At 34.3% G+C, this 21,147-nt stretch overlaps 1 protein-coding gene and 1 long non-coding RNA gene across 3 annotated transcripts; one reads left to right on the top strand and one right to left on the bottom strand.

Annotated features, from left to right (window-relative positions):
• Positions 1 to 736: 736 nt before the first annotated feature.
• LOC116426546 (uncharacterized) lies at positions 737 to 20,841 on the bottom strand. Of its 2 annotated transcripts, none has more exons than XM_031975634.2 (15): positions 20,705 to 20,841; positions 14,035 to 14,367; positions 12,777 to 13,111; positions 10,319 to 10,595; positions 9,563 to 9,811; positions 8,844 to 9,268; positions 8,273 to 8,525; positions 6,917 to 7,968; positions 5,859 to 6,746; positions 4,878 to 5,269; positions 4,101 to 4,439; positions 3,812 to 3,888; positions 3,373 to 3,527; positions 3,060 to 3,130; positions 737 to 2,518 (listed from the first exon to the last, which is right to left on the bottom strand). In XM_031975634.2, the coding sequence occupies exons 2-15, from the start codon at positions 14,238 to 14,240 to the stop codon at positions 2,354 to 2,356; spliced, it is 4,884 nt and encodes a 1,627-aa protein (XP_031831494.1). In that variant the 5' UTR covers positions 14,241 to 14,367; positions 20,705 to 20,841; the 3' UTR covers positions 737 to 2,353. The 2 variants fall into 2 exon arrangements, with proteins under 2 accessions (XP_031831494.1, XP_076225941.1); XM_076369826.1 differs by having other exon boundaries at positions 2,380 to 2,518; positions 3,060 to 3,143.
• Positions 19,328 to 20,933, top strand: LOC143174782 (uncharacterized). The gene is made up of 3 exons (XR_012999117.1): positions 19,328 to 19,984; positions 20,424 to 20,604; positions 20,776 to 20,933. It is a non-coding gene; the product is annotated as an uncharacterized LOC143174782 (long non-coding RNA).
• Positions 20,934 to 21,147: the final 214 nt, after the last annotated feature.

The raw sequence follows: 21,147 nt of genomic DNA, 5'->3' as shown, positions 1-21,147 counted from the left end.
TGAAACGGAGAATTAAATCATATTCGGCCATGTTTATAACCTACTCGACAGTGATGTACAGTACATATGGCTGATAATACTTTTTATGCAGTTTCAACGAAATTTCTTTTTTATTTATCATTTAAATTGTAAAAAGACTACTATAAGAAATTTTATTATGTTGCACATACCACTTTTCTTTAAAGGAAGGAATGGAAATGCTCCGATATTCATTGATTAAATCTCTGTTTGAGAATAATTTTGTTATGTGTTTAATATTTTGAAGAACTAGATATAATTTACATTTATAGCTTAAATAAGAAAGATTGTTTGCTTCTTTCGAATCTCGTAACTGTAAATGTTTGTACAATGTCAAGTTCTTATTGAATGGTATGCAAGAAAAGAAATTAAATATGAGTTTGCTTTGCTTATGTTTGTATTTTTTAGATTTTATTATAGTAAGCATAGAAAGAAAAGTTTATTACACTTTTTATTTTAGTCTGCTTTTCTGAATGATATTGTTCTAAATACGTATAAATCTGCACTGTACTAAATTGATAGTACTTATCATGTCCCATTTTTTAGAATAATCAATGCAGAGTATTTTACTTTTCAGTTTTAGTCTTAATGAAATGTTCTTTACGTAAATTCATGTTACTTGCCATGCAGCTTTCTATAAATGGAAACAGTTATTTGCGATAAGAACTTTTATGATTAATTGATGAATGTACATATTTTGTGTAGTTTATTACTATTAAAAAAAATTGATAAAGAAGAAAGTGGACAATACATAAGTCGTAGCAGTTTATTTTACATGGAATTACATACATGTTGCATATAATGGCTTTCTTTACACAAATGTACAGAATATGTGCGCGTTAATTATTGCATGGTCCCTGCTTTTGCAAGAACGAAATGTCTCATATTTTACAAATATATTGAACTAGTAAGTCTTTCCGACAGACGTCGACAAATGTCAACTTGAAGTTTTAACAATTTGAAGTTCGTCTTAACACTGTTGCGACCGATAATTCATTGATTAAAGTTGAAAATTATAATCGAAGTAATTAAAAAATCAAGAAATATTTAAAACAAGAGATGGACAAATTTTTTGAATTTCGAACACTTCGTTACTATAGCAAAGTAAATAATATTATTCATTTATATACACGCATAATCGTTAATATCGTGAAATCACAAGTACACGCCACGAAGTACTATTTTTAAATTTACATACACGTAAGCATTGCGTCAACGGTCGCAAAAGTGTTAGTAATTGAACCGAAATAAATTATCGTTATACGAAATTGTGTTTCATTATTAGATATTATCGTTGATTCTTTGCAGTTTAATGATATACAAGTCTAATGCATAAAATTATTTACACTAATAAATTAGAACACAATTGTTTCATGCTATTTAACATTTTTTTACATCATTAATAAAATTTACACAGAACATTCGATTCGACGCTTAATTTAAATTTATACACGAACTTTTCTCTGGCAGTTTTTCTTTTTTCGCTTGCGTAAACGTATTTCCTTGTACAACAAGAAATAATATACAGTTATGTATTTAAATTATAAACTCGAAAAAAGGACCGACGTCGCTCAATTCGACATATTGTATAATTGTAATGGCGGTAAAAATGCATCAGTATTATGTTGCGAAAATAATTGGAAATTATGTAGAAAACATAATATAGAAACGTATTTTGTACGATGTACATAAACAAGTTGTCTGCCTAGTGAATTTTATATTTCTTATCCCGTACGCCTTAAGATTGATATGATATGAAAGTATTCATATTGACTTCGTATTCAATAGTAAAAATAAACTTTTACAAATTCTAAGTAAAAACATTGTTCAAAATATCAAAAACTGATACATATAATCATATTAAAAAAAGACTGTTTTAAATTCGACTTATCCTATCTAATAAAAACAAAAATGATTAATTATAAAATTATATAAACTGTTTTGTACTATTGATTGATTTATATTCTCTCAAATGTTTTATTCGATTTCACTGATAACCGTTTGGAAAAATTGGATAAAGTTAATTATTAACAGACTGCAGCTTTTCTGTATTTATAGTGTCCCCGATTGTTTAAAATTTGATATTGTATAACACTTACCAAAATTCAATGCTGTTTTTCATTTCATTCAGCAGGTAATAGAATATTTAATGAGACAGACTAATTCCTATTTGATTCCAGTTTTTGTAAATTAGACTATAAAAATTAATATTTGCATAAATATTTGCAGTCTAGTAGTTATTAGTGATACAGTGGCGTCAACGGAACCACTATGGCAGTCAACATGTTCAGCTTTATAAGTTGAAAAGTAAGAAGGCACGGATGTCGAAAACTTCTTAAACGCTTTTGGCATTTCTCTGGATACCGGTCGACGATTTAGGCTTTTCCGTATCGTGTGCTTCCCCTTTCACGGTGAACGTTACATAATATTTCTTTGTACGGTCCAGTCTTTCAGCTGGAAGAGCTATTATTTGCTTTTCTTCTCCGTGCGTTACTTCCACCTGCGAAAGACAACAACATTAATGTTTTCGTATTTTGACAAGAAAGTTATTAATGAAGACAAAAATATTCATTATTCAAGACGTTCGATAGTTTTGATAGTAACTTTGTCCGCATTAATGCAATAGCACAGAAATATCATATACAAGTAAATCTGTATTGTTTATATAAGAAATTATAATAAAAATGTAGCTTGTGTAATTCGTAACGTTTGGTAATCATATTACATTTCTAAATAGAAAATAAGGAAATAAAATTTATTCATATAGGACAAGCTATATCTTCTGTAATATCATCATTTGAATTTATGTCAATTCTATTATTCACCATTTTAGAGTATTAATCATTTGTACTTATATTAAAATCATATAAAAAAATATATAAATAAAATTGATTTGTTTAGAACAATCTCCTGTACTGTTATCAAATTCTTTCTATATTTTATATTACATTTCATTTATCTGAGAAGTATGTTATAAGTTATTTTGTAAAAATATTATTTATGAAACTTTTAAGTTTCGTTACTAAATTATCGAAGGTTACCGTCATTTGTCCCTTTCCTCGACTCTCTATCTTCGGAAGAAGATCTGCTGGTTCTTGGGCGCCTCCACCTACTGCAATTATAATCTACAATCACAATAGGGTAACTGATTCCTTCTCCAAATTGTCTTCATTGAATTTCCCTATTCAGCATTCCATTTCCATATTGTTAAATTTTTAAGTGATACTTAGAAGAAATCGTCGAAACTTTTAATTTTATGCAAAGAAGCCAAATGAAGATTTACAAACAAATTAAATAATATGGGAAATAGAATTCTGAAATTTATTTATTCTATAATATACTGCAGTAACGTACGATATGTATATACAGGGAAAGAAGTGTAAGCGCTTGTTGCGTGATGACATCGATGAGTTTTCTGAGTGCACTGTTTCGCTTCGGTACAGAAGTCTGGGGTAGCTGGTCTTCTCTGAAGTTTCCTCAGTTGGTCATACAGAAAGGTCTCGAAGTGTCTGGTAATAAATTTTTATTATATTTTTATTATATTTCATTTATACTATATGAAAATATTAAGTAATACTATAGCAAGTTTTAAAGTGTACATTTTTTATATATATTTTAAGAATATACGAAAAGGAAAACTATTTTGATATTGTAAATCGTTATTAATTATTGTTCGACTATATATTGTTTGTATAAAGAGTATTATAGTATACACCGAAATATGTACTATACTAAAATTTTGTTACTCAGTAATTATGTTAGTTATGAATGATTTTACATTAAACAAACTAACCTGAATGTTAAGGGTTGGTCGTATTTTGCCACACCGAGGGTAGGTCCAGACATTCCTGCTTTATGGAAGGCATCAACCTACAAAACAGGGAAATTAATATATTAAACGTAGGGTATTAAAAAATGGTACATTCAAAATTTATCGATAAGTTTGGTTTTATAATAATATATTATTTAAAAACCTTTTTCTCGATCATTCGGATCTTAGTATCCGCTAGATCGTATACAGCATTTATAAACTTTTAAAAGTAATGAATGAAATTTCCAACAACCAACTGAAAGATAATTACTTGTCTTTTAACTAGAACATGTTCGTTTGCTCTGCCATGTCGTATTTGCAATCTCTTCAGTTCCATTAATTGGAAAAAAATTTTTCTTTCCAAATGATAACGTCGTAGACTGATCTGTACATCTCTCGTTATAGTCTCCATGTTCAAAGCTTGTTGCTTCTCGGTATTAGGACAACATTTCATGATTCTTCTTCTTGGTATCCTGGACACCCTTGGACTAGGCTCGATACCACTGTCTCTACCACCGCTGTCTCGACGTTGCTTCCCTTGCAGACGACTCGTTCTACTTTCTTGTGGACTTCGTATTCTGGTCACTCGTGTATGAGTACTGGGTTGCACCTAATTAAATACGAAAGATAATCTCTTTGAGATCATTATAATATAGAGATTGACTACTTAAAGAAACACATTAACCAGGAACAGTTTAATTTTTTTTATCATTTATGTGCCTATCTCTTTAAATAAAGTGTAAAGAGTATACAAATGTTTATATTGTTCAACAGAATGAAATGCTTACAAAACTAATGCACATTAATTATACATTAACGCGACTACATGTCCGAAATTCGTCAAATAATAAAGAGAAAATATACATTATTTTTATCGTAATTTATTGTCATTATTAATATACTTATAATCTATTCAAGAGAAAATATATAAAATGTAATTTTAGCGAGAATTGGCTACTAATTACATACTTTCAGTAATAAAACATTTAATTGTCATAAAATAATTATTATGATGGCAGATTCTATTAAATTTTTAATTGATCCTTACTTGTGGTAAAGTGTCAGTATCCGTTCTGGCATCAGGAGCTCTCCGAGATGTCTCTTCCTCACTCGTACTGGGTAGAACCCTCACCACTCCGATTTCATTATCCTCTTCAAGCTCCGTCTCATGCTCATCGTCCTCTCCGATCACGTCTCGGAGTTCCTTTGCAATTTCTTCATCCTCGTCGTCCCACTCTGGACTTTCAATAACCGCGACTATGGCACTTCTATCAGGGGACCGTTCCTCCGAGCTTTCGAACAGACTCTTCTTTGCTGACGCTCTCGAAGATGACGTCCCAGTGGTTCTAGCTTTTCCCGTTGAAGGTCTTGATCGTCTTATTTGCGCTGATTTTGGAGAACTCGAGGAGCTTTCGTCTATGTACCGAAAGCTGTCCTTTTCTGAGAAAAGTGTATTTTTACATATTAACATGTAGATAGTATTTAAAAACACAAAAATGTAATATGTAACATTAAAAACTGGATACGGATTAAAACAAAATACACGCATAAAACCCAATGAGTTATTCAAATATATTGGTAACATTGATAAACGGTGACAGACAAATGTTTTTAACTAGAATTTCAGCTTATAAGATATCCAATTTCGTGTTTTAACAATTAAACTTTAATCCTCGTACAGCGGATGCAGGATCATTTTAACCTAATTGTATATAGTATAAGATGCGATGCGTGTATAAAATTTATACGTCGTAATCATACGACACATACAACTACTTTATGTATTAATTGCTCTTAATTGTAATAAATATTATATAGGGTGTGCCGTTTAAATGTTTACGGTGGAATATCTTGTACAGTATTGAATACTTGATAAATTGAAGTTAGAAAGAAAATGTTTTTACAAAAGTTATTTGGTATGAAGGGCCACATTATGTGGTATTAATGTTATTTTCATAGCAAATTAGCAAATTTCATAACGAATTCTCAATATATTTAGCAATAAACCAAATAATACTTGGCTCCTCACCTGTGGTTAACGCATCCTCGATAGACCGCTTTTTGCTCTTCTTAACATCTTCAGTCTCTATCACTTGATCTTCCAAATTAGATTTTGCCGGCGATAACACCTCAGCTGCTTCCTCTTCACCAGACAGCTTCCTTTTCGTAGCAACCGGAGTATCAACGCTTAAAGACCGGTCATCCGCTTCCTCCATTAGCGCGGAATCTCTCGAAGCCGATGAAAGATCTACCGACTTCCTGCGCGCGGAATCTGCTTGCTCCTTGTCGTCCGGTGATTCCTTCCTTGAACTTTCCATCAAAAGATCTTGCGTTTCCTTCACTGGACTTCCAACAACGCCTGTCTCCATTTTCTGTACTTGCATGGCTTCCTCTGCGGTATCTTGACTCGTTTTCTCCGAAGATGATTTCGTGGATACCTTTTTCGTGAAAGATTCCCGTTTTTTGCTAAATTCTCTTCTCTTACGACTGCTCTTTTGAGGACTCGCGCTTCCATTCGACTGCCTCGACGATGATTTAACTTTCTTTTCATCGATTGAGGGTTTCCTTTTGATGCTGCCTTTCCTACTTTTTGGTTTGTTTTCTGGTTTCTCGGATGTCGATTTCTTTTCTTCCTCCTCTGACGGTGGAATGTCTTGTACAGCCGTTCGCGGCGTAGAATCTTCCCTCTGGGAATCCCTCGTTAGACTTTCGGATCTGCTAGCCTGCTCGGATTCATCTAGTTCATCTTTGGAAGTGTGCTCGGATACGTCTGTCTTTTCATCCGCGGTTTTGGGCGTCGTTCCTCCCGATTTAGACGTGAGATCATCTTCTTGTCCGGTTTCCAGGCGTCGGTAATCCTTCTGCGAATCCAGCGTAGGACTTTCCGTCTCGGTTGTCGTGTGCACGTCTAACCTGCCTAGAAAAAGGACTCTACAGAAAGTTTACAGAGAAATTCCTTAAAGTATTATAGATTACGAACCATTAAAGAATACTAAACAATTATTTGACAAAGTTATTTTGCAAAAAGTTATTTTAATAGAATGACACTTATTCTTAAATTTTAAAAGATTCTGTTTAAAGTCTTACCTATCTCATCTACATCCAACTCTTTGTTTTTTCCTTCTTCCTCGACAGATGATTTATCCTGTTCGTTTGCATCTGTTCTTGAATCTTCTTTAGTTCCATCACCTTTTTCAATCTTTCCACTTATACTTTCCTTCCTGTCTTTTCTATATTGTCCTTCCTCTTCTCCTTCTTCGCTCTTCTTCCTGCCACTTTTACGTTGTGTCTTCTCCTGCGTGATCTGCTGCCTCATTCCTTCCACATCTTTCTTCAAACTAGCTGCCTTTGTCACGAGATTGCTACCTGATTCAGTGGTATGCTCGACGATGTCGTCCACTTTCGCACTAGAAACAGCATCTCTGGATAGTTCCTCAGACTCTATTATTTCCGTTCTCAGCCTATCGTTAAAAGTAACTTCCTTTGATGTTTCCTGCATGGATTTCGGTGTATCTGGAGTCTGATCCTTATGAACCATGGCTGTTACTACAACACGCTCCACGGTTTCTTGGCTCGTGCTATCAGTGATATCCCTGCGGTATCGACTTTCGATTATTTTTTCTCGGTTTTCTTTGTCCTCGTCTACAGAAGTTCTCGGTGTATCTCGTTCCCGAAATTCCGACTCCTTGAAACCTTTATCGGATGATTGCATTCGATCCGCCGTACTGTCACCATTGTTCGACGTTTTCGATTTACTGGAATTTAATTTTCTCCTAGTGCTTTTCTGTGTTTTGGTGAACTTTGTTTCTTTCGAACTTTCCCTGGGCGTCCTTGATCTCCTTCCGGACACAACCTTTTCACATTTTTTTTCTAGAGATCGTTTCACCACGACTACCTCTAGACTATCGTCGCTTACACTTTCGTCATCTTCGTCTTCTTTCTTGGATTCCTCCTTGTTTTCCGTTCCGTTGCTTTTATCCGTCTTGCCACCTTCCTTTCGCTTTTCCGGTTTTCGTTTAGACAGGTCTCCACTATCAGAGTCTATCGAAGGCTCGCTGGAGTCAGGCTTCGATTTGGCTGACCGCTTTTTACTTCTTCTTCTTCTTCTTAGTTTTTGATCTGTATCATCTTCGTCGTATCTGGAACATTGGGATGATTGTACATGAAATTGAAATTTGTTAGTTTATTCGACTATTTATGTTTAGATTTATTAATTGTGTAAAGTTTATTTCTAAGCTCTGTGCGATGTTGTGTTATATTTATTACGAGATAAACTTTTTTTTTCACGTTAAATTGATAAAAGTTAAAATCTTTCTTATTATAATCTATATAAACAATATTATGTACTCTACTGCGATATCAAGAGAGGAAGGTAAAAATTCATTAATCAATTACAGCTGTTAATATTAAGTTTTCAGGAGACATTTTAGGAAACTTATTTACCGTGCCGATTCACTGCGGGCTCTCCTTTGATCTTTCGAGGACGTTTTTGACAATCTAACTTCCTCCTCACTGAAGCTCCGACTATCCTGTCGAACTAATTTCCGCAAGTTCCCCCTTCGCCGAGTTCTTTTCTCGATCCATTGTTCTTCGTAGTAAAGATCCGGAAGTTTGTAGCTGCGACCTCGTCTACGAGGGCTGCTCTCTGAATCAGTGCTGCTGTCCACATGTTTCATTTGCAATCTCGCTGCAAAGACTGAATGAAACATAAATTAAAAGTCCAATCATCCTCAAAAACTTCTCCTTTTAAAAAATAAAACATACAATATGCAGAAACATTAAATAGTCAAACGTTTCTTTTTTAAACTCGAAGATGAAAAATTGTTTGGCAGAATTTTTTATATTTTTTTTTGCTGCAATCTGGTCACAATTAGTAACTATAAACTACTTGAGGTAAGTGTATGTTCTATTTATAAGAAAAATTAAATGAAATTGCCTTCAAGAATTCAAACATCAAAGGCTTTAAATAATAAAAGAAACATAAAATCACATAAGTATATGTACCTAACCTGACCTTTATTCGGTACAGTCTTCTGCATTTTCAGCTGATGAGCCGTAGTACCACCGTGCATTTGAATCAACTTAGCGCAATCCCTGTGCCCCCTGTAAAGCGCAGCATCAAGAGCTGTCATCAAGTTGCCTTTACTGGTTCGAAGCACTGCGTTGATCCTTGCGCCGTTGTCCAAAAGAACTTTGCAGGCGTCTAAATGGCCGTGTAAAGCGGCTACGTGCAAAGGAGTTTTGCCATCGTGCGTGGCCACGTCCAAAGTGCCAGGACGCTTCTTCGCCAGCCATTTGATCAGTTCGATTCTACCGGAAGCTACTGCTTCGTGCGCAACTCCGGTTCCCCTTACTGTCCTCGCATACAGAGAACCACCATGTTGTGCTAGGATCTTTAAAGTTTCGAGTTGACCCTTTGCTGCAGCACAGAGCGCCGGTCTGAAAAATGTTAAATTGTCTCTTAAGTAATTTTTTATACTTGAATTGCTTTAGAGTATTAAATGAGTCAAAATGACTTTCATAATGATTTCTTCATTAATTTCTTCTCATGTAGTTATTAAAATCGTGAAACTACACACATACGCGCGCGCGCGCACTTTTAAACTATAAGAAATTCAAAACATAATTTGATTTTATATAACAATTTAAATACATGTTTGCTTTATTTGTTAAGCTTTGCTAGACATGTTAATTTAATCAGTGTTCAATATATTTTATTGTTACACTACTTACGTTCTACCCTTCCGATCTTGTCGATTAGGATCAGCTCCCAATTTCAGGATCAAGGCAGTGGCATCTGCGTGGCCGAGAGTGGCTGCATAATGCAGTGCCGAACAACCGTTGTCATCGACATGGTCGGGGTGGGCACCGCATAAATTGACCAGAGCCTCCACGCACCTTGCGTGTCCTCTGGAAGCGGCACAGTGAAGAGCCGTGAGGCCATCTTTGTCTGCAGCTCCTGCAGCAGCTGAACCACCGGCTCTACATTTTAATTATTATTTTTAGAGCATATCGGTTTTCAAGCTGCATAACGAAAAGTTCATATCAGATACGATTTTGCGTAGAATTGTGTTTATTGCACAAATGTATATATTTAAAAATCAATTATTTTAAAATCACCACTTAATGAAGTAACACGTAAATGATACTTAAGAGACATTTCGGCAAAGATAATATTCCTCAATATTACTATAATAAGTTTAAAATATATTAATTGTATGTTTGAAGACCGAATTGTCAATTAGTGATTCCAAATTATTTTTAATACAGCATAATAATTATTAAACATAGAGGAAAACTTGAAAGGAGCAAGAAAAGTTAATATAAACTACTCGATCATTAAAAAAAACTATTTAAAGAATTTTTATTATACATTTAATTATTATCTAATTATTGAATCTTTAATTAATTCCGTAATTGAAAGTATGAATGTAAAACGATAGAACACCGATATTGTTTTCTCATCAAATTTGTAAGAAGAAATTTTACCTAGCCAATGCTAACACAGCTTCAACGCTACCGGCGCTCGCCGCCCATAGAATTGGCTGCCTTCCATCTTCGTCCTTTGCGTTCACGTCGGCGCCAAATTCCAAAAGGGTTTGAAGAACCTTCAGGCCAACTTTCTTAGGAACCGCCAGTTCGGCAGTGGCTGCTGCTCCGCAACATTGAGCAGCATAGTGAAGTGGTGATCCTCCACGGAGATCTGGCGTCGACGGACGCGCACCTGCTGCTAACACCAGTCGGACACATTCTGCTTCACCGCATACTAAATGTAGTCAAAAACAGATTTACTAGTAAATTAATTATCAAACATTGATAGTTAAGATGATAGATTTTCACGAAGTACACAAACGTTGCCATTTACATTTAATTTAACAAAGCTTGATAACAGCAACATTAATATTTATTACCGGAATTATTCTGAAAATTTCAAAAATGTTTGCGTGAATAATGAAACGAAAGGTCATGGTGATTTCATTTAAAACATACTTTGTGACCATTGCATAATCTTTCGCGTGCAACCTTTAACATCCATTAATTCAAGAACATAATTGCTAACTCTACATTGCCTCTTTTCACCGTATTTTTGCAGTAGCACTCATAAGCGATACAATCACACGCACTCTACAATATTTCTATAATAATATTGCAAATCTGAACCAATTACTATGAAAGAAGTCTCTATGCGTACGTAAATCAGAAAACATTTTTCAATTTTCTTGCTCAATCAACTTTACGTGGCTCGTTAGTTCCGCGTGAATAAAATCAACATGTAAAACATCTTGAAAAGTCCTTCGACATTCATAAAATCATGAATGTCGCAACACACGCGATGTTTAGCCTTTATGAATGCCATAGTAAAGCTGTCGTCACCAGTCTCAAGGTGTTAATGGACTAGTATATTAAAAGTGTGATCTTTCGGTCTTTCAATCGAACGTACGATATATACAAAAGCGGTCAACATTGCTAAAAATCAATTTAACAGACACTGTCGTTTCGTATTTAGTTCACGGTGGATCATTAGACCCCCTAAGCGTCCAAGTAGCAATCAACCGGGTCGAAATGAAACTTTCCAAGTAGTTCCCAGCCTTCGTAATTCGAATTGTCCTCGCATGAGGCTCGACCAAGAATTATACAGATGCAACTACCGATACGAACTTTTTTCTGCAGCGAAACCAGTCAAAAGGAAGCAGGAGCGGGCAATTGCGGTGGGTCGCAATAAATCTCCGGTCATTTGAATACATCAAGGACGACTATGGTCAATCTCTGAGGATTATCTCGGCATGGAGTCTCGCGTGTTCCTTGGCGAACCGGAATGTCGTCACCGAATCTGACCCACTAACCTTACTTGACCAATACTGACCCCCTCCCGTTCCGACGGAGATCCTTGGAAACGATACGCTTGGTAATTCACAGTTTCCGCAGGTTTTAAACTATCGTTAGAGCACCCACTGCTCACAATTTGACCTTTTCTCGATAGTACCCGTGTCAGTTAGCATAGGACCTTCATAGTAGATGCCTGTTTTTTTTCTACTTTTGTAATGGCGTAATGATCCTTGACTATGTTCGACCATGAAATTATTACTTTCACACCCTGTGGTTTTCGTAGATTTTACTTTGCTGCTAATGTTGCTGTTTCCAGTTTTATTGCATATGACGGAGATAATGACTATGCAAATCGATATCAGGAATTTTCTCATGGGAAAACAAATCGAAATCTGATAACTTGTAACTACTTTTTCAGGTGATCCGCCGTACATCGAGGCATGTAATTTGGCATGCAAATTTGAAAGTTGGTTTATTTATTACTTTTCATTAAATAGGTAGTGTACAAAATTTACTACGAATGAATCATTCATTAAATAAACGAGATAAAAAATAACATTTTAAAGGAACTGCAGAGCACCTATCACTTTTCTTAATTAAATATCATTGAAAATTCAGTTAAAAAAGAGTTAGTCAAATTAAAAATTGTTTAATCTTGTATTTACTGTCTGAATGATTAGATTCTATAAATCAACTTTTTTACCTATTTTCACGGTCTTATGGGATACTCTATTTTAGTTAATATTCTAATGCTTTTTATTTGTTTGTAATTCCAATTTTAAAATATTAATATTTCACTCTCTAACCGCGGGTGAGTTTTTAATTTTTCGGTATGAAATCGCGGGCTAGTTTTACTTGTTATGCAGATGCTTCCTAAGAATTAGATAAAATCTAACTAACTAACGAGACAGATGATAACTAACAATAGTCTGATAAAATACTCAAGAGAAGTTAACACTCAGTTAAGCGAGAATATTTTGCAAAATATTTAGAATTCCACGTTGTCCAGGGTTGGAGGGTTAATAAATTAATTTAACGAACATTAATTCATTCATTTCATTAATTGAATTACTATAAAAAATATTAATATTTAGTTATTAAATATGTTGAAAAAAATTACCAGTGGCCCAGTGAAGAACGCTGTGTCCCTCCAAATCTTTGGCATTAACGTCAGCCCCGTTAGCCAGCAGAACGGCCACCAATTGTGTGTCGCCGGCGATAACTGCTAAATGAAGTGGAGTGTGTCCTTCGGCGTCGGGCGCATTTACCAGTTCCGGTGCCGCCGAAGCGACGGCACCTCCGGTTCCAGCGTCCATGCAATAATGTAAAGCGCTCCTCAGTGTCCGATCCCTGTAACCTATCGTTTCTTCTTGCTCCTTTAACAGTCTTAGGACCCGTGCTCTATCACCTTGTTGACAAGCGTGCATCAACGGCGTTGCGCCAATTTGCAGCACTCTGGAATAATTAAGGACTTTTGCTACAGTTACTTACTTGTATTCAACATTTCGTAGGATAGTTGAGCTTGATAATCGAATTCTATAACTTTTGGCAATTATGTCTTGAAATGTCCTCGTAGATTAATACTTGATAAAACTTTTTTTCTTAGTACTAAGATAGAACATGTGACTGATAATTATGTGTCAATTATTTTATCACTTTGTAGAGGTTTTAAAGGAAAGCGTATAGACTTTAGGAAAATGGAACTTCTTCACGAAATTCATATTTGAGATGAGGAAAGTGAAATTAGTGTTATTATAAGCACGTCACCTTATGATTTTCAGGAAAAATAGTATTCCAAAATTGTTTTCCACATTTTCAATTTCTTCAATTAAAAAAATTTCATTATCAGAAATGTTTCTTGCTTGAAACATTAATCCTTTGCGCTTGAGAGGCGACTCTCGATCACCATTTGGTTTATTAAAATTAAAAAACTCGATATTTAGCATTAAACTTTGAACAATCTATCAATATATAAAATTACTGAAATAAATTACCTTTATTACTTAATTTACGTACGATTTCTTTTCAAACCAGTTTCAAAAACTGTCGTCTATAATATACATATAATATAATATACATTTAATTAAGACCAAAAGATAGGTATACTCTAGTTTTTTAAAAATGTTATTTCTCATATAATATAATTATATCTAATAAAAAAATTTTGAACATTTCTATTAAAAAACTTTCGAGCGCGGAGGGTTAATATTAAAAAATTTTCATTTCGATATAATGCACTCCGTGATTTAAAATATTTGAATAATCCCAACATAAAGGCTTATCATAGAAAGCATTTAAACTTTAAGCGTGTAAGAACAGAGAAACGTGCTCTAAACAACGCTCGAAGAAATGCATATCGATCGAAGGGGCAAGTATACCTGTAAGGCCTTTTTTTCTGATGATCCTGATACCGTATAGCACTTGGCGCATCACGCGACCACTGAGTCCCAGCGGTTTTTTGCTTCGGACGATGATTCTTGTATGGTGTCAGCGGGGGCAGTGACACGTCAGCCACACTTTCCTGCTGTCTTGGTTTAGGCTTCTCCTGGACCTTCAACGGGATGGGTGGAGTCTTCGTGTCCATGCCCGTCTCTGGCACCGGTTCGAAACTAGTCCAATCTCGCGTGGAAACATCTTTCACCCTGTCGACGGACCGAATTCATCGCGCCGAAGAGATTGTCCTCTACTTCACCGCTCACTGAAGTATCTCACTGTTTCGGAAAAAATTGATTTCATATGTATGAGCGTAGGTATTAACCCCTCAAGTTCCTTAAAATAAAAACTTTTAAGAAAAATAGATTTATTTTCTCAATATACATTAACTGACCTATAATTTTTAACAAAAATAATTATTTTTGTAATTTTTTATTTCAACAAATAATTATTTTTGTAAAAATGCTATTCTCACTGTTAACAAAATAGGTGACGATTACTTTTTCGGACTCAAAATAAATACTATTCTTTTCTTATCAATTCTTATGCTTTAAAGTAAATGTGGATATAGATAAAGGTGGAATTTTTCTGCGTTTCTAGAAAATGATTAATGACAAGGTAATTCCAGGTAGTGTAGTTATGAAAGAAGTCATGGGTTGAAGAGTTAAATACTGAGCACTAAGCGTTGGTTTTGAATGAAAAAGTGATCATAAAATGAAAAAATGAAATGCGTATTCTTCAAACGCAGAACGAATGGCACCTAGGGTATATTTTAATGAAATACCAAAGCAAAACAAAAATGAATTATATGTTTATTTGAAAAAATAAATAATTCATCGTTGAAAGAGTTAGTATCATTTCAAGCTTTAAGATGATGTGAATACTTGTCAAACGTAATTAACTGGTTAAGTGTTGAATACTTATCATTCCGTATTGTTGATACCTGAATTCTTCTTTTACATTATCTCTTTGTTTCGTCGAAATGAGTATAAAATCTATGTCGAATTGAAACTAATAACAATAAATTAAAAGTAGATTGTTTGGAGAAATGAATCATTGAAATTAATTATAAAGGATTCTTGCCAAAAGATTTGGATAATTCTAAAATTCTAACTGTTCTTTCAAATTATTGGTTTACAACGAAATACATTATTTTCAGCTATTGTTCAATTCTTAATATTACTTCTTCTATTTCTCTGTTTATCGTGAAAATTGTCAAACATACCCAAACTCTATTTAACACAAAATGTAATTTTGAATATAGACACACATATACGACATTCACGGTTATTACAGTGATCTCTAAAGCTCCCAGGCATGGAAGAACTTCATCGGAACATCGTCTGACATAGTTGGATTAGACTTTGGTGTTAATCTTGATTGAAGGAAGGAAGTTATAAAGTTATAATCATTGAAATTACAGTCTACAAATACAAGCCGCTTCCGGGCGAGTTCGGATCCAAAAGTTTATCCACTGTGCCCGATCCTCGTTTCAGCCATTTTTACTTCGTAATTCCCAGGCTATCCGTTTAAACGAAGCGATTTCAACTACTGTTGCCGCGCTAGAAGTAAACACAGCCACTGCGTGACTGAGAATGAACAGCTAACAGCCACACCAATAATGATCACCAATACAGGAACGGTAGGTGTTGCACTCACCCGCAGTAATACGGCAAAGCTAATTCGGTAATGACGCGTCCTCGCGACAAACGATGATAAACGTTCGCAAATTCATTTTTTTTCGCTAATTTTGTACGAGAGAAGGCGATATCGATCGGTTGGCCAGTTTTCTAATAAACCTCATTCTATAGACTGATGTAAAGAATAGTTTGGTTAATAATTGACTGACTGACAGATACCGAGGCCTCGTTCCCTCAAGACGGGCCGGCACGATCGCAGATCCTATCAGGAACTTATCACTAAACTCGACCCGAATTTAAAGCTCGGTTACTGTCCACGTGGTGGACTGACCAGGTCACTCGCTGCCATAGAAACCTAACGCCACAACACCTATCACCCGTAGGAAACTATTATGCTAGATTTCACGGCAAGGTCGCGACATGTCGAATTTTAACCCTTATTTCTGTATCATAGTCATTTCGAACTATGTATACAGGCCAGGGTTTCGATCTCCTAATTTCCGAATTTCGTGTATTGATTTACGTAGTTTTGGAACTGAATAAAAATTTACTTTCTTTATCCATGATTTGGTCATATTGAAAATGAAATAGAAACTGTGATAAGAGTTATCTTTTTATTCATTTTCGTCGTAAATACATCGAATTTGTTATTTGAACGTGAATGAAATTGATGTGATTGATCATTAAAATATATTAACAATGTACTGGCTTTTAAAGGGCACTGTGAATTTTGTGTTAATTGTTGAATGTCAAAGGTATAATTGGACAATGGAGACATACGGTAACAATTTTATACGAAGCACGATAAGAAGCACGGGAAGAAATAAATGTGCCAGAAGGCGCAGCAGCTCATTCGTTTCAGTCGCTTTAATTGCCTGGAAGCCCACTTATTATGGGTGAACTGGTTGCCACGCGGAACTACTGACATCGGAGAAGATTAAAAATTTACATTTTAACGAATTTAGTTGTTATTCAGGCACGTCAGTAATGTTTAACTATTGATTGCGTGATTTAATATGTGTTATTTAATATGTGAACATTTCATAATTAATATACATTTTTTAAATATACAGGATCATAATGCATTTTCTGAAATAAAGTGCTAAAATTCGTTTCCCAATGAATGACTATAAAGGTTTCCAACGCGTGGAAGTGTTTTAAAGTTAACTGAATTCAATATTAAATTGAATAATAATTTCGTTATGTTTTTAATGGAAGAACTTAATAAATCCTATAGTATAATACTAAAAAGAAAAAAAAATCCGGAGGAAATAAGAATTTAATTTTTGTTATCAATATTGTTTACAGAAAAATATAGTGAAATTCATTTCTATTTTTTTATATTTTGTTTTCTTGTATTTCACAGTTTGAAGAAAAACGTCAATTAATCAGTGATTACAAAAATACACATAACTCGAAATTGAAAGAATTGTAGAACGAACGAACGCAAGAATAGGAAACCTAATTCTGTCAGCGTGGAGTTAGAATTTATTAAACTTTGCTGCATTGCAATGGTTATAAAGCGGAGAGTGTCGGAAGAAACGAGCGCATCCGAAAGTTGGGCGTTCAACCGCCGAGTATGTGCCCGGAAAATAGAGCGATATGAATCGATTAATTTTCAAGGAAAAAGAAGTTTGATAAGAAATTAACAGCGGACAGCTGTGCACGCCACTTGCATAGTAGCACTAAGCGATATTACTTCCATCGACTGTCGACGAATGTCCTTGAAGCTATCCGCGGAACAGCAGTTTGATACGAGTAGATCTTGGAAAATGAGAAATCCAATCGAATTATTGATACAATCGTGACTGCACTATAAGTTACAAGTCATAATGGTAATTAAAGCTTCCGCTCTCCATTCTGCATACTTGATTAACAGACTGCTGATGTTTACGCAAATATCAATTTTTTTGGTCTAATTTACTGAAACCCAAAAAGCATAAACATTAATTCTCTTTGTTACATGTTTTACCCAGTTTCAAATATAATGAAAAACATATAAATTTTTGTTGAATATTACGCTAGATTAAACTTGATATAGTTGTAGATATTGTAAATTCATCTATCCCATTTTTAATTATTGCAATAATATAACCGGTGAATTTTGTTCAAAGCATTGCTTTTCTGAAAACATGATTTTCATGTCAAACGATACATCATTGTCAACGATTTGTTCTTTAAAAATTAAGCGATTGGTTGAATAGTGAACTATTTCTGTTAACTCTGATAGACCAGTTTTGTCGGGCAATGTCAGAAGGACGTGAATAGAGAAAATTTCTTTCCCGCATCATATGTATCATCGAAACAATTTTCTCCGCAATTCGAACGGTGTTACTGCCGTTCTTAAACAACAGTGTCTACGTTCTTAGGCTGTTTCCCGTCACGTGTCACGCTATCGTGGAACCAGACTTCAAGTCAGTTTATAATGTGTGCAACAGTACGTGAGAATCGATAGCGGTTTTGAAGTTACGATCTATCCCTTCTGAATTCTGCTTCGTAGTGTCGCGATTCTTGTGCAATTCTTTTCGTGAAATCCACGAGGCGGATGTTTGTTACCGAAAGAAACACGGTCCTTATAAAAAAACACCGAATTGGTTGCACGAGTGTTACTCAACATTCTTAACGGTGTGTCAAGAGTAGGAACTTGTGACTGAATAATTATCGTCACGATCGTGCTCTTTTTGTGCAGCTGCGTGTCCAGTAATTGCTAAGTACGTACATATCGATCTTAAAAAATATCACGGAAATATATGCACCAAGAACGAAACGGTAGGTGTCTAAATTGATTTATTCCAGAATTCTACAAGTAGAATTTGCACAATGGTTCGCCCTGCTAATTAATAATTACAATGTAATGTTATGAAAAGTAAAAACTTTTTCATATCAAAGTAAGAAGTTTTTCACATTTATTGAAATATGTTTTTATAGCAAATGTTTCAACATTTTAATGGCTTCCCTACATCCAAAATGATCTGTAATTACAATTGAACTCAGAATTTCGATTTTTTTATATTTGATGATTACTGTACAATTTTTTTATTTCTTATGAAAAATTGAATCAATATAAATATTACCATCCGCGAATATTTGGTGAAGCATTCGGTGAATTTCAAATTATGAAAAGTGTTACAAGGAAATCGTATGAGTGATATTAATTAAAAAGTACATTACCATAGTAAAATTTAATTAGCAAAATTAGCAATCATATGAATTGTTCATACGATTTCTAAAAAATTATCAATTAATTCATTGAAATTGCTTACAGTAGAAATACATTATCCGAATTATTTCCAACATGGCATTACATGTAATTTCTTTTCAAACCGTAATTCATACTTATTAATAACAAACATTTACCACGAACCTTCTATGAAACAAACAGGATAAGAAATGGAGTCTCTTTGAATCAATAGGAAAGTGGACGTAACCTACAAGAAAGTGCATTCAAAATTCCAAGAATGTTATAACTCGAGTGTTGAATCAGAGTAGCCTACCCTAACAAAGTGGCGCACGTTTAATGATATATACACACGTACAACGAACCCACGTGCACGTGTTGCCTTAACGCGGCGATGACTGAAAATCGTTATTTCGTTGATTCACCGTGCCGCACGTCGATCGTTATTGCTCCGTTAATAATTCGCGTAGGCCGTTCGCTCTTCGTGATGGCGCGTCATTAATATTTAATGATAACATCTCCAGTTTCATGTAAGATTACGTGCAGCAACACCGTGAGAACGCTCGATTCATCGTGTCTATTGGCGACTAAATCGATGATCCATCTACGATTACCGATTGGTGCCGGAACATGATAACAATGGTGTGGGCAACTATGCAGAGTTTGGTAACCGATATGATGATGCATCGGTGAGGATGCATGGTTCTGATCCTCATGTTCATGAATGAACACTAATAAGAATATATGTCAATTTATTTAATTGTTTATTATGATCATTTGTTGCAAAAAATTGAGTTGAACAACAACCTGATGAAAGATACATTTGCGTTTTACAGTTTAACGAGATTACCAAGGGTTTTTAAATTAAAGAGAATAAAATAAGTTATTAATTTAAATTAAGTCATAATAGTTTGTTAAAAATTCTTAAATAAATGGTTACAAAAATCATGTGTAATATTGTGTTCGTGGTATGTGCCTTACGTGCATGTAATATATGTAAAGCATGTGTCACCCCTTAACTGGTGTAATTTCACGCTTAACGAGTTAGTGCAATCGTGACGGTCACTTGATCCATTCGTAAGTGGTTATACAATTAATTCAAAGTATTGCTCCAAATAAATGCAATGTGAATAATATTCTACATAATAATAAGTCAGTGCTTACACAATGACTCAGTATAAATGATGATTCAATGAAAATGATACACTTCTAAGGATTTATTATTTTTCTATTAAGTTTCAAATACATACGTAAAATCAATCATTATTTTGTTTTATCTAAAATAGTATTATTAATTAAGAACATTATAACTATGTCAATCCACGACTTCCAGAACAATATTTTTCATTCAATTGTTCAAGACAAATTTCTTAGTGAAATATTAAATTAAATTGTGAATAACTTGTACTTGTTTCCATTAAATTTGTTCACTATATAACTTTTTACATTCATCTTATCAATCTATCATTTTTAATTACTATTAGTGCTGAAAATTATTTATACTGTACTTTTTCAGAATTACAGAGTTTTCGTATCCGTTGTAGAAATTAGTTGAGATTCTCATACCAATAATATGTTATTAATATTAAGGGATGAAAAAGGAGAAAAAATAAATACTGACTAGTGCGTCAAAATCTATTTATCTGTCATAAACATATTGTGCTCTTCAAAGTAAAATCAGAAGATCATCATCTATTGTAAGTGTTATACACGTGCGCTTCTGATTGAAAATACAAATAGTTCGATTTAATACATATTAAACGTTTGCCGGGAAAAGCAATTTAATGTGCAGCTTACTTTCGGAAAAATAGTACCGGTAATTTTTGAATTTTTTCCATTGTGATGTGTAAATCTTCAATTGTGTTTAGGACACTGAATGACGCTTCCACGAGGTTTTCTCGACCTAGGGATTGTAAACCGCACCACGCGAGGGTGGGACGCGCACTGGCAACCCTCTGCTACTGCGACCAGTTAATGTAAGGGTTGCTTAGTTACCACAATTTCAGTGACGTATCAATACAAGCAGAAAATCCACATTTTTGCATCGGTGTACAAAAACTATTCAACTTATTTAGATTTTTGCAACCATTGGTGTTTAAAAATATAATAATTTAATTCTTCTTTCTAAATAAGAAAGTATATCACAATATAATAAAGATATTTGAATAATTTTGAGTGATGAAGAGTATTTCAATATTAACAGAAGAATAATAAGAATGCTTTTCGTCATGTTTTAAATA

Source organism: Nomia melanderi, chromosome 8 (genome assembly GCF_051020985.1).
Source record: "Nomia melanderi isolate GNS246 chromosome 8, iyNomMela1, whole genome shotgun sequence".
Taxonomy (NCBI): domain Eukaryota; kingdom Metazoa; phylum Arthropoda; class Insecta; order Hymenoptera; family Halictidae; genus Nomia; species Nomia melanderi.
This window is presented reverse-complemented; position numbering and strand designations above follow the sequence as displayed.